Raw genomic sequence first — 14,167 nt, 5'->3', positions numbered from 1 at the left:
TAGTGTAAAAATGTCGAAGGTGATATGTTTGTATGTATGAATATTTATAAGGGATAAATAAAGTATCTATCTATCTATCTATCTATCTATCTATCTATCTATCTATCTATCTATCTATCTATCTATCTATCTATCTATCTATCTATCTATCTATCTATCTATCTATCTATCTATCTATCTATCTATCTATCTATCTATCTATCTATCTATCTATCTATCTATCTTACGAGCAAGAGCCGAAATCCTATTGCAGCTTTACTGATTAAACCCGTTCACTTAAGAAAAATAATAATAATATGTAAGTAGGTGTTCATTACTCTTGTGGCAAAATATATTTTGAAGACTAAAGGAATATTCTGGATATGTACTATTTTTAATTAGAGTCTTTAAAGGTTGTATCCATTCACCCTCATTTATTTTGGACTCACTCGCGGGCTCCCTCTAGTGGTTTTCAGTAGTTTCTGATAGAAGGCAAGAGGTAGGAAGTGGGCAGGCTCGCCATAAACCAGCTGTGGCAGAGCCTGACCACTTTCATACTACACCGTTTTGGAGCTACTATATGTAATTTATGAATGAAGCTAAACGGCTAAAAACTTTAATTTAAACATTTTAATTAACTACATATCCAACTACATATTCAGAATGTTGTGTTTTAATAAAAAGCAAGGAAAATTTGCCTACATATTTAACTTTTTTCACAGAGCTGACTGGGATACTGGTGTCCCAGCTAGAGCATGTTTAAAAGCTTAAAACATGTATGTGGTGCTAAAACATTAGATATTGTTCTCTGTTGACAAAATGAGTATTTCAGTATTTTTCAGCATTCAAACTATTAAACATTTATAAAAAAAAACTTTATTTTGCTTAAATGCTCTATTTGAACCCGTATGAATTGATTTTTGAAGTCACTCGGGAGCGCCCCCCGGTGGCCGGTCAAACCCAGAACAGCTTCTATGGATTGGCCCGCGGGACACCACTCACTGGAGCCCGCTGGAGGGCGCCACAATCTTTTGTTAAGAGAGGATAGTATTTGGCGCATGCGCAGTCCTCGCTCTACATGTTTGAAGCAGAATGGCGGTGCTGCTGGAAACAACATTAGGAGACATTGTGGTGGATTTATACACAGAGGAAAGACCTAAAGGTGGGATTTAGTAGATGTGTAGTGCTGTCGGGTATTTTACTGAACTCTCTGAAGCGTGTTTAGGGTTAGGGAAGCGCTCACTCGATACAGCTGGAAGTCTAATGTTGAATAAAAACTAGCGACCGTTAGCGCTCACTGGAAACACGGGTTTACTGAGATCGTGTTAACCTACCTAACCCAGTTAACCCAGTTATCTGTCTCTAAACAGAGTTTTTTTTTCTAATTATATCTCTAAATAAATAAGGACACAACACAAAAATACAACCTGAAGCTTGTGTTTTAAAATTGCTCACTTATGTGAGAACATTTAGCTAACCTAACGTTACGTGTCATATTTTTGCATGTGTTTATTTGTTTATATATATTAGCTAGTTAGTTAGGTTAACTGTTCAGAGGTATGTTAGTTATGGTTAGGTTATGTTTACAACGATATCCCTTTAGAAATATCGCTAATTACGTCTGACTCTCTCTGACTGAATGACTGTCTTTCTCTCTTGCTCTCTCTCTCTGACACTCTCTCTGTCTGTCTGTCTGTCTGTCTGTCTGTCTGACTCTTTCTCTCTCTCTTTCTCTCTCTGACTGACTGACTGACTCTCTCTCTCTCTCTCTCTCTATCTCTGACACTCTCCATGCCTGTCTTCCTCTCTGTCTGTCTGTCTGTCTGACTGACTCTCTCTCTCTGTCTATCTCTCTCTAACTGACTGTCTTTCTCTCTCACTTTCTCTCACTCTGTCTGACTGTCTCTCTGACTGTCTGTCTCTCTGACTGTCTCTCTGGCTGACAGACTGACTGAATGACTGTCTGTCTGAATAGCTTAATCAAATACTTTATTTCTAAGTAAGCAGCACTTGCCAGTCCCCCAGTGTATTCTGTCCACAGAACTTTGGACAAATTATTAGTACTTTATAATCTTATAACAATAGATTCTGTTGATTATGTAATCTTTGCAGCCCTAGAACCGTTCTATTTTTGCCATATTTAAGCTAGCATGGGAGGATGTTGGGTTATTGTTTCTGGTCAGTGCAATATGACAGCTTGAGACAGGAAAATAACAGGAGTGCAGTGTAGTGAGCTATAGCATGTCATCTCATTGAACTCCGTTAATAGTAATGCATAAACTATTTTAAATGACTTGGTATCTGGTAGGTTTAGCATATTATTGTAGACATGTAGTGTAGGACCTATGAAACTGATGTTAATAATGATAGTACTGTAAGTATGAGAGTGAAAAACTGAAGTGTGGGCTTACATACAGGGTCTTACTGGTAAAGCACTAAACACAAACACAATTACTGGTGGGAGTTGAGAAATATTTTTGTCTTTTAGTATTTTAGTGCATGGAGCAGATTGTATGAGGCCACCTTGTGTACCACCTTGGGATGCTTTGTGTTCACATACAACAGTTTGAGAACCACTGTTTTAAAGCATCTTCTCAAAAAGAGGATTATTAAAAAGCAAAAACACTTTCTCTGTCAGCTAATAAACACATGCCCTGAGCAGCTAAAATGTTATTGTTTTCCATAAAGTAAGATTCAGCTTAAACCTGTTTTTCATTAATTGCTTACTTCAGTAAGAATGTGTAGCATTTACATGTAAAACCAATGAAAGTTAGCTAGAAATTGTAATTTACTTACATAATCTGTCACTGTTCTCCTTTGCAGCTTCCTTAAACTTCTTAAAGCTCTGTAAAATCAAGTTCTACAACTACTGTCTCATTCATAATGTCCAGGTAAGAGAAAAATGTTCTCAGAATTCTATTTTACACTCAAATATGATTGTTTAACCAGAAGATTAGTAAATACTGTGGATTTCACAAGGGTCTAAATGTTTTGTAATATAGATATGTAAAATTATAATACAATTTTGTTACTTATTTGGTTCACCTAAAACTTTCTAAAAGTTCTGTTCGTACTGTTTTCCTGCTGTTTAAGCCAGACTGCAGCAAAACTCCTGTTTTATTGTGAAGTATGTGGTTACAGATGTTTTAGAGACACTCAGTGACACTGTACCTTCCAATTCTTTCCTTTTCAGAGAGACTTTATCATTCAGACTGGTGACCCTACAGGCACTGGACGAGGAGGAGAGTCAGTGTTCTGGTCAGTACAGATTTTTTTTATTTTAGCTTTAGAAATTGGATGCTAATGCTTATTATCTTATTAATATCTTTATATTTTTAGATGTTTCAACATACACTAAGAGGTTAAAACTTAGGCTGTTATTTTTGTACAGTCTCTGATTGTGTGTGTTTGCGTTTCTGTGTCCACAGTAAGCTGTATGGGGATCAGGCACGCTTCTTTGATGCAGAAAAAGTGCCCCGAATTAAGCACAGGAAGAAGGGAACAGTTTCGATGGTGAACAACGGCAGCGACCAACATGGCTCTCAGGTTTACTGCTTTCAGACAATTAGTCACATTATGCAGATATGCTTGATTAAGTGCATGGAGCAGATTTTATTCAGGTTGTGTTTGCAAGTATTACAATTTGGGAGTTGAATTAAATCAGAAGTCCAGTTTATGCTTATACAGCTTGTATAGTTGTCCTATAATATAAAGCAATAATACAGTCATATAATTGACCTTATCACCCAAATCAAACCAAATAAATAATATTTTTCCTCAGTGTACACAGTACTATTGTGTGATTAGATTTGTCATCTGAGAATGTTCACTGTAATCCCTAGAAACCACTGCAAAATGTTACCTATGGTAAAGCCATTTTTTATTTACTGTAAAATATTTAGAAGCTGCTGTACATGAAATTGTGAAATGATTAGTAAAATTCAGTTATTCATGTACCCAATAAATGCCATTAAAGTTTGAGTATCCTACAAAAGTGAGTACAGCCTTTACATTTTTGCTAATATTTTATTATATATTTTTGTATGGGACAACACTAGAAATGAAACTTGGATTTAAATTCACAGGTCCCTATATCACATGATCTTATGATAGTTTGATTCAGCAGTACTCGATATATCACAAGATATTTTTCTACAATACTTCCGTGTCTGTGTTAGTAAGAAGGATACTCCTAAATAAGTAAATACCAGGAATTATGGATTTATTGGTGTCAGATTCACCCTATTTGTATGATTAGCGCCACCATGTGGAGTAATGAAGCAGTAACTTTAGTAAATCAAATTTGGGCAGTGCATTGATATGATCGCATTGATGTAATCACAATATGGTTATTTTGTCTCACCCCTAATCAGTGTACAGTGTGTATAACAGTCTTAATAGCTGGCAACACACGTGAGTACACCTCACAGTAAATATGTCCAAATATTATGTTCATATTTACCGTGGGGTGTACTCCTTTATGTTTGCCTACAGGTTTTTATGAGTTGAATTACCATTGCATAAATGCATGTTGTTTTAACTATTTTTAGTTGTGCATATATATTTATCATAATTGGTCATATTATCTCTCAATTTTGTGTTTTTCTTTGTTCTTTCTGTTGGAAATAATATTTATTGTTCTGATACATATTTTATTTTGTCTCTTGCAGTTTCTAATCACAACCGGGGAGAATCTAGACTACTTGGATGGTGTTCACACTGTGTTTGGGGAGGTATCAGAGGGCATGGATGTTTTGGCCAAAATTAATGAAGCTTTTGTGGACAAGGATTTCATACCTTTTCAGGACATCAGGTAAATCACAACAAATAATAATATAATAATCTTAATAATAATAATAGTCTTTACCACATACGTCTACAAACCATTCTTAAAGTACACCCAATTTTTAGAAATCTCTCATTCATGTTTGTCATATGTGATAAATTCGTAAAAAGATTTATTAACAAGGAAATAATTCTGCAATATAAAGGAGAGTAATTGTTCTGTGTCCGATTTTACTAGCTGGAAAGGGAGCAGTGCTTTATGGGCAGCAAGTTTAAGAGCGCCCACATTCAAACTAAGTTAATAGATGAAAGAAATGAGCAGGTATTGTTGACAAGACCAAGACTTTTAGTATTCAAGTCTGTGTTAAGACAGAGACCAGTACAATGTAGAGACCAGATTAAGATATATTTTATCTTGCAAAAAAAAAAAAAGACAATAATAGTACAGTAATAATAACTCGTAATTTTTTTTTTTCATTAATTATAGATGATTTGTATTCATGGATAATATATGCTAATAAAAATTATTTATTATTATCATGACTTTATTGCAACCTTAATATAATATTAATATATTGCTTAAATATGTTTATTAAATTTGTGTATATGTTTATATTAGTAAAAAAATATAAATTAAAAAGTAATTCCCCCTCATGCCAAGAATTAGACGAGTCCGATTCCAAGTGAGGTCAAGCCTGAGACGAGACAGAAACTGCTTGTTTTGTTCTAAAGACCGAACTTGTGTACTGCAACACTAACATTTAGCATTTCATATACACTATTCAGCCTTAATATTAACTTTTTTATTCCTACACCAAATGTATCAGCTCTTCTTTCCATATGGGAGCACTTCAATATAGTTTCATTTACCGTACTCCTTTTTTCATGACTGAAGATGTTTAATATTTGTATGTTCTGTGATTTGATTCCAGAATAAATCACACAGTCATTCTGGATGATCCGTTTGATGACCCCCCAGGTCTGCCTGTCCCAGACCGATCTCCTGAGCCCACTAAAGAACAGCTCGATGTGAGTGTCTCAATTTAAGGTCCAAGACTTCTTTCTTTAATTAGCCACATAACTTAAGATCTAGATCAAGTCTGTTCAGTGGTTGATCATCTGAGGAACAATCCTATTGGACGGTCTTCATAGTTGAGCTTAATCTATCTGGTTACTTCAGAAATCCTGCTTTCTACAGGATCACTTAGTGGTCCAGACCACTTTGGCTCATGGTCAAGTCTATCCAATAGGCAAAGACCCAAACAGATTTTCTGTTAAGCAGTCTTAAAAATTGGGTTTATGTTATCTGGCTTACTGATAAAACAAGCTTTTAGGTTGTTCATTTTAGTGTGTGTGTGTATGTGTGTTTCAGAGTGGGCGTATTGGAGCAGATGAAGCGATAGTTGACGGAGAAGGAAAAGATCAAGAGGAGCTTGATGAGTTAATAAAAGATAAGGAAGCAAAGACACAAGCTATTCTGCTGGAAATGGTAAGTACGTGTATGAATAAAATGATGCATATATGTCTTACAGTTTTAGACATTTGATCTGTTCATCACCAGAAAGTTTGTGTTTGTGTGTGTGGTTTAGGTAGGTGACCTGCCTGATGCAGATGTCAGACCTCCAGAAAATGTGCTGTTTGTTTGTAAGCTGAACCCAGTCACCACTGATGAGGACCTGGAGATCATCTTCTCTCGCTTTGGCACAATAGAGTGGTACAGTGGTTCTTCTAATATTTTCACTTGCTCTAGGTCTGATTAATCAACCTGAAATTTTATCAGTAGAACCTTTTTGAATAAAATGAGGTGCTAATATGTACAAAGTACTAGTAGAGAGCTTTTGAAAGTAATAAATAAAAATGAATATGTACAAACCATTCTGTAAAAGGTAATTATACAATAAAACCTTTTCCTTGTTACACACCTAATTAAAGTGTATTGTTGCTGGTTTACGTATGTAAGGCACATACCTGTACCTAGGCTTGTCATGTTAATTATGTTATCAAATTATCAAAAATTGTATTGTCATGACCTTGATCATTTTTGTCTGTTGTGTTCCTTTAGTATTCAAACATAGATGTTAGTTAATACAGTATTCTGGTCTGCATGCAGACGGCACCTGCATGCAGTGACTAATGCAATGCATCTAAACCAAATTCAGCCAAGGCTACTGTAGGATGGGAACAGCAGAGTAAATGCTATTATACTAAAAATTATGAACATCTGACATGATCTGAAGTATGATCATTCCAGTGTGTGTGACCGAAAACAGTGAGGAAAATACCCACTTAAAAAAATATTCCGTTGTTAGTGCTCTCTCTTGTAAGTCCAAAATAAATAGGTCCATATGAATAATTTTGATCAAAATCATAGTTTATGCTATGCTCCTGTTTATAAACCTTTCAAACTTGTTCTGTCTGTACCTCTATACATCCAATGCTAGTGTCTTTGCTTCCTTACACCTTTTTACTGTGGAACAAAGAAAATATATGTAAGTTTTCTTTGTGTTTTTTAAGTATATTTTATTCTACTTTAAAGCAATTAAAGAAATGTCTTGGACAAGCAGTTATTTAAGTTAATTTAGCAGTTAGAAAAGTTTTAAGCTGTTTAGCGCCATTCACTTTTATTCATTAAAGACTCATTTTTGGACTAATTGTAGCATTTTACAGTCAATTTCTGATATTACAGGGAAATTAGGAAATGCGTAGGCTCTTGGTGAGAAAATAGAAAGCAAAGTTTGCCTCCTTTTTTTCTTTTTTTTTTAATTGATTAATGACTAAGTTCTAAACAGTTTTGTAATCTGAGTATAGTCTTTTAATTTAAACCAGTTTGTATGTTGACTTTGTTCATATACTGTGTTTTATTTTTTATTTTTATTTAATTAAATTAAGAAATAAACCAATTTAACATTTTAATCTAAAGCTTAATGTTCCTTAAAAGTGTCTAACTAGTTTATTACATTATATTAGCGTTCTATGAGTGTTCTTAAAATTACAATACATGTTTATTGTAATACCTTCTGGGACAGTAAAATGTCCATTAAGAAAAAAATTGCTTTTGTGACCGGCCTACCAGTGCCCCGCACCTTAGTCTAAACAACAGTAGTCAGATTAAATCTGAGAGATCTAGAGTCAGGTGAAAGACAAAAGGCAGATGGAGGCGGTGGCTTTCTGACTAATGAAATTGTTTGTTTTTGCAGTTGTGAGATCATCAGAGACTGGAAGACGGGCGAGTCTCTGTGCTACGCTTTTATTGAATTTGAGAAGGTTTGTGCCACATCTGTTATTGTACTGCACATAAACCATTTCCATATCATCTGTACTGCTTGAAGGTACATATACAGATTTCTTGAGTAAAAATGTGAACTGGCAAAAAAACAAACAAAAAAAAAAAACACTGCAAATGTAGATTGCACTCAAGACCACCAGAGGTCAGTATGCAGTTAGTTTTTGATGATCCATTGCAGTTATTACCAAGGAAAGATCTTGCATACTTTGCTGGTATTGGTCGATTCATCAGACAGTGTATGTTTGACTATGTTTTTTACCTTAAAATAGCCTAGAATAAATGTTGAATAACCTCCTTTTTTTGTACTAATTTGTACAGTGAAGTCTAAAAAAGGCTAATTTGTTACTTACCAGGTGTATTTTATGTGTATATATTCCTTTATTGATACATTTTAAGAATACCAGCCTGTAGGTTTAGTAATAGTAATGTTTCATCATTTCTTTTCCAGGTGGAGGACTGTGAGAAAGCATACTTTAAGATGGACAATGTGCTGATTGATGACCGACGCATCCATGTGGACTTCAGCCAGTCTGTTTCCAAAATCAAATGGAAAGGAAAAGGTGTGTGGGATTGTGTATTGGCTTAGAGAATACATTTTTATACTAATTTATTCAGTGTCAGCTAAAGATGTATGTAATTCTGTGTGTATTTCTTTATGTAGGAGGAAAGTACACTAAAGATGACTTCAAAGCCTATGAAAAAGACCTGGACAACAGATCCAAACTGGCTCTAAAAGACAAAGTCAAACCCAAACAAGAGTATCCTTCCAGCTAGATTGGTTTTAAATGACATCTGTTCTATTTTGGTTTTTGCCACGCCTCCGGAATGGCTTAGTTTTTTGATGTTCGATCAACAGTGACACCACAGCTATCTGTGGTTGCGTAACCGGCCTCACTCTCCCTGGGTGGGCTCTGTTCTAATCACTCGGTGTGGCCATTTGGTAGCTGCATGAACGTGACAGTTATTGTTCTCCTTCAAGCGTATTCAGCTGTTCAGTGTTGTTGTTTTAGCAGCACTTGGTCGGTTTAAGTAGGGCCCTTTGAAATACTATATTTTCTGCTTTTGGGTTTTAGTTTTTTTTTTTTCTTCACATTTTGGATTTTTATGTTTTTAATAATGCTGTGATTTAATTGATCTGAATTAGTTGAATTTTAATGCATTCATATCATAGTATTTTAATTTGTACAATCAAATAGAATTTTAGCTGAGGAGTGAATGAATTAATGAATGAATGAATGAATAACTGGCATAGACTTAAAATCTTCTCCTAATGAACATCAGTCAGTAACAAATGCTGTACATACTGTGTATCTTTTACCTAGGCCAATATTTTTATATCTACAACATTAACTACAATATTAACAGAATGTTGATATTTTACCCTATTTTAAACAAAAATTTACTTAAAGTTCAAATAAGAATTTTTTTGATGTTCTATATTATTTTAGTTTGCTTTAATATGATCTGCCATGGGACTTTTATTATGAAAATAAAATGACAAATTACCGATAATATTAGTTAACTGGCAATACTAACTGTTTTCCTAACTGAATTAATCACTAATGTTTGATAACAGATGGATGGCACATGTCTGTATATTACTATGGTCTTTGGTTATAAATATTAGAGCACCAGGCTAGAGTGCAGGTCAGTTTTCTAATTCTGTATATTACCATGTTTATTCAGTGTTATTATCTAAATTCTGCGCTTATTCCTCAGTCATGCGATTCCCTCTTTATTTTCTGCATTGCGGAGGTCATAGGGCCCTACTTAAGGTGACCCCTGTAAAGCACCTTAGGGCTGTGTGATTGTGAGTCCTAAATTGTAGGTAATTTTCTCTCAAAATTATGGAAATGATCTGAAATGATGCTAAGTTTATTCATTTATTTAAAAAACAAAATCTATTAATACCATAAATTGTCCTAAATATGCAGTCATTGAATCTTTTTGAATTGTTGCTGGTCCACACCCAACTGTTTTGTTTTCCATAACAATTTAATTAAAGCTCCCGTTATGAGCTTCTTCTAGATGAGGAAGACGAGGAGCAAGTGGAAAGGAGAGATGATAGAAAGCAGCGAGAGAAGAGGAAACAGTCAGATGATGATGACTACCGGAAAGGAAAGAAATCAAAGGTATGGCTTAGAGAGGCTAGAACAGTTGGAGACCTAAAGTTCAATGTTTTTTTTTTACTGCATACCTAATGTCTGCATTTTTTGTAACAAATAAAACATTTTTAATTTTGCCACAAGTAGGCTTAGTTTTCCTGCCTTTTCAGGCAATATTTGAAAGTATTATTTTTCGAGTCTGTATTATGCATCTTCATACATAGCGCTACAGCTGTCAGTTACAGCTAGTTCCAATTATTTACTGTCGTGCTGGGCTTAGAATGCCCAATTTTTCCTTTTTTTGTGGTGTTTTATGCAATTACTGAGTCATCAGAGCATTGGCGACTTTTATCATCTATGCTCCATAGCACTCAGCAACCCTAATCTGTAACATTACATGCTCTGACACTTTGTGGCAGAGTTGCTGTGGTTGCTAATTTTTGTTTTATAATTCACTCAAAGCTAACGGTGAGATATCTAGGAGAGAAGAAATGTACTACCTGTTTTGTCTGATGGCATGAATATGCAGCTACACTTTATTTAGTTAATAGAAATTGTGTCAAAGAGCCTATAAAATAGTGGGATTCATCATTACTTTAAAAGTACCAAGTAGTGATACAATTAGGAAAATTAAATTCAGTATAGAGAGAAAAGCTGCATCAAGATTCTCACCCCTAATATTATGTAACAGTGCTGCTTTGGTAACTGGCCTGTTTTACAGTCCTGTTTCACTTATGTGGGTTTTGGTTTTAAAGTACGTCCTCTAAGGCGCCTTTAAGTACTGTGAGTTACTGATGTGGATGGATGACTGCATGATGATGACCTGTTTCTCTGTATCTCTGTTTCAGGATGAAGATGAAGGGCGAAGAGACCGGAAAGAAAGCAGGCAAAGATCACGCTCCAGAGAAAGAGAACAAGAGAAAGAGAGGCATAGAGACAGGGACAGAGAGCGAGACAGAGACAGAGAGAGGGAAAGGGACAGGGACAGTCACCACAAACATGGTAAGCACAAGGAAAAGAGTCACAAACGAGATCGCAGTCGCAGCCCAAAGAAGTCGAAGGACAAAGAACGCAGCAGACATCGCTGAGTTTGAGTTGGTGACTTAACACTGACGTGACCCAGAGACTTTACACTGATTCTCATATAAAGTGAAGCTGTGCTTAAACATCACCTTATTTTTGTACATTGTGTGAACATTTCAAAGAAAAATGGAATAGTACAAATGGTACCACATGATAAGGAATAAAATCTTAAATTTATGTACATTGAAGTTAAACGTTTTTCTGTTTGTTTTTTCTTTTTTCTTTTGTCAATTAGATGCGCTTATTGACAAAGAAAGAACACATGCCAGATTGCTGCAAAACGTGCTGTAGTTTGATTACAGGTGTGGTCTGATTCAACACTGGGTTATGCCACAATGCACCTCATTCACGTGCCTCTCTTAATTAACGGTGAAAGCAGTTGAAAAATGGGCAGAAAATAAGTGCAAGATTCCCTGGGCTGTTTTACTAAAAGGCTACAGTAACTGGATTGAGGGTTATGTGCAGAACGTGGAGGGTACCTAGGTAATTGCCTTTGTTTGCTGTATTGAAAATTTGTGTTGAGCTAGCTTGTTAGCTAGTTACTAACTAACTTAGTAACTGTAGAAAAATACAGTGTAGTTCATCTAACTACGGCCCTCCTTACAGGCTTAACTGAACTATCTGTCCAGGCAAAAAACGTAAGCACAGCACGAAGGCTTAAGCTTTTGTATGCCAACCAGTGTCACTCTTGTTTTTTTTTGTGTGTTCTGAACTTACTTTTGTGTCCACGTTAACCTGTAATATCAAATCAGACATAGAATTAATGTTAACACAACCATTAAATGCCAAATACAGTCCAGCTAAGCATGCAAGTGTAAATTATTGTAAGACCAGGCTCCCCACGGTAGGATATTAACTAGCTACCTTGCTAATCAGGCCAATTAGAGCGCCTCGTTTTGACGTTAAACTGAGAAAATAACCCGTTCAGGGTTAATCAAGTCATAGTCGGAGAACTGGGTTTAGCTAGCTTGCTGTCTCTCTGATAACGTTCATCTGGATAAATAGGCTGGCTGGGTAATATTAACATGGCTAGCCTTAGCTATCTAGCAAAGTAACATACATCTTAAATTGAAATGGTGATCTCTGCTGATTTAGTGAATCCATTCACAGTGAAGTACGGGATCTTTGAGGTAAATTATGGAAGGTTTGACCTCTGAGCTTTTGGGAACGCAGCAGTAAGGCAGGATTGCTAGTATCCAGTGGTCCAATGCTGCTACGGTCAACCACCGCCTCATCTAGCTAAATGATGGTGACGAAGGTGAATAAAGAATATAGGGTGTAAACATGCCTCTCCCAATGCTCTATAAAACTGTTTGGGTAGTATACCTCTTGGTGAGAAATTATTGACTGTTAGACATTCCTCTACTGCACACTTAAAGCTGCTTTACCCAGTTGAAAAACAGACTGTAAGAGCGGGTGCATTATTGGACTAAGATAAGCTAGGTGGCTGTTTAGACAAATTAATCACCATCTATGCCATCTGTCATCCAGTCATACGTCCTTGGTAGCCAGATTTATTACCAATGAAGCATTTATGGTACCAGCCGAGATACCACCTTTTGCAACTTACAAGTCTACAGGATCTACAGGTCCAACTGCAGCACCTTTGGGCGAAACTGCTGCAGGATGGAGTAAAGGACTGCACGCCCCCATGCCCAACTATATTTAATCTTGTTACCAGGTTAGAGGAAGCCCAATAGGGTGCTTGCGAAACTTTTTAAATGTACATTTTTTCCCCAATTAAGGCTGGGCAGTATGATGGTAATACTGTAAAACATTTTAACGGTATCTTCAAACAAGGACTTCATTTCATAAATATGACATGTCTAACAGGACAAATTTCTGCAGGTCAGGGCATTTAAGGGTGTTTTCACACCAGCACTATGTGGCCAGGGTAAAACAGACTCTGGTTTGATTGTACCCTCAGTGCAGTTCGATTAAGCAGGTGTGAAAACGGTAATCGCACTCGGGTGATCAAAACAAAACCAGACCACGACTCGCTAGAGGAGTTGGTCTCAGTCCGGTCCCAAACGTGGTGAGAACATGATTAAGTCTCATTCCAACCCAGCTATCAAATATACTCCCTTTATTTGAGCTAAACTGGTGATGAGACCCAGTTTAATCTGATATGTTAGTCAGATAACACCAATTACCTCAGCTATGGACAAATGCTGTCTCTGTTCCATGCTATTTACATGGACAGTCTGTGCTGTGTTCACTACTCGCAACCGTGCGATTTTGTTTATTATGTGGACATCTGCATTGCACATCCTATTGAAAACATTGTTTAAAAGCGGAGCGTTTCAGGGTTCTGTGTTGATATATTGATATATGTGAGTAAATATATTCTCACTATATTTACTTTCCTGATCCCATGGCATGTGGTTTATTGGTGTGCATTTTGGTGCGTTTAGGTTTATGCCTGTGTGAAACCAAACCAAACAGAGGGTGAAAACGCTCCAAATAAACAAACTTATCAACTGATTTGGACCATAGAAATCAACTACAGGTGTGAAAACACCCTAAGATGGCAACAAGATGGGAATTTGAGTGACAAAGGACCACCCTAGTTGCAAGGTTTAAGACTCATATAATGGAATGTTTTCTGTTCATGTCAAAGGCAAAGCCACTGAACCTTTATCATCTAGATGTCTGTGATTTGAGACTCACTTAGCTGGAATATGATTGCACCGATGGTGATTTAGATGGTAGCCTTTTAGCTGACTAGTTATTTAGCTACCTAAGATTTCAGTCTCTCAGAAACAAGTTTTTTGTCATCAGTACTCAAGTTAGTTAGTCAGATGCAGCTGAACTGAGCTGTCTCTGTGTACCTGTACTGGAGGATAGCTTAGCAAGTGAGCTTCAGAACCAGACACCAAAGAAAAAAAAACTAAAGTGCAGTTTCAGTGATCATAGTCTGTAAACAAAC

The 14,167-nt window shown here is 36.2% G+C and overlaps 1 protein-coding gene across 1 annotated transcript; it reads left to right on the top strand.

Moving 5' to 3' along the window:
* Window positions 1–1,028: 1,028 nt before the first annotated feature.
* Window positions 1,029–11,426, top strand: ppil4 (peptidylprolyl isomerase (cyclophilin)-like 4). Its single transcript, XM_007254909.3, has 13 exons — window positions 1,029–1,141; window positions 2,803–2,870; window positions 3,173–3,237; window positions 3,408–3,525; window positions 4,650–4,792; window positions 5,697–5,793; window positions 6,137–6,253; window positions 6,354–6,478; window positions 7,962–8,028; window positions 8,499–8,610; window positions 8,712–8,808; window positions 10,056–10,182; window positions 11,004–11,426. The coding sequence occupies exons 1-13, from the start codon at window positions 1,072–1,074 to the stop codon at window positions 11,241–11,243; spliced, it is 1,446 nt and encodes a 481-aa protein (XP_007254971.3). The 5' UTR covers window positions 1,029–1,071; the 3' UTR covers window positions 11,244–11,426.
* The last annotated feature ends 2,741 nt before the right edge of the window (window positions 11,427–14,167 follow it).

This window comes from Astyanax mexicanus, chromosome 1, assembly GCF_023375975.1.
Source record: "Astyanax mexicanus isolate ESR-SI-001 chromosome 1, AstMex3_surface, whole genome shotgun sequence".
Taxonomy (NCBI): domain Eukaryota; kingdom Metazoa; phylum Chordata; class Actinopteri; order Characiformes; family Acestrorhamphidae; genus Astyanax; species Astyanax mexicanus.
Note: the sequence above shows the minus strand (reverse complement) of the source record. Positions and strands in the feature narration are given on the sequence as shown.

What these genes read in the sequence shown, in the direction of transcription:
- ppil4 (XM_007254909.3), top strand. Translation starts at nt 1,072, where the DNA reads ATGGCGGTGCTGCTGGAAACAACATTAGGAGACATTGTGGTGGATTTA. An exon ending in GCGACCAACATGGCTCTCAG is followed by an intron (nt 3,526 to 4,649) that starts GTTTACTGCTTT and finishes TGTCTCTTGCAG; the next exon opens with TTTCTAATCACAACCGGGGA. An exon ending in CTTTTATTGAATTTGAGAAG is followed by an intron (nt 8,029 to 8,498) that starts GTTTGTGCCACA and finishes TTTCTTTTCCAG; the next exon opens with GTGGAGGACTGTGAGAAAGC.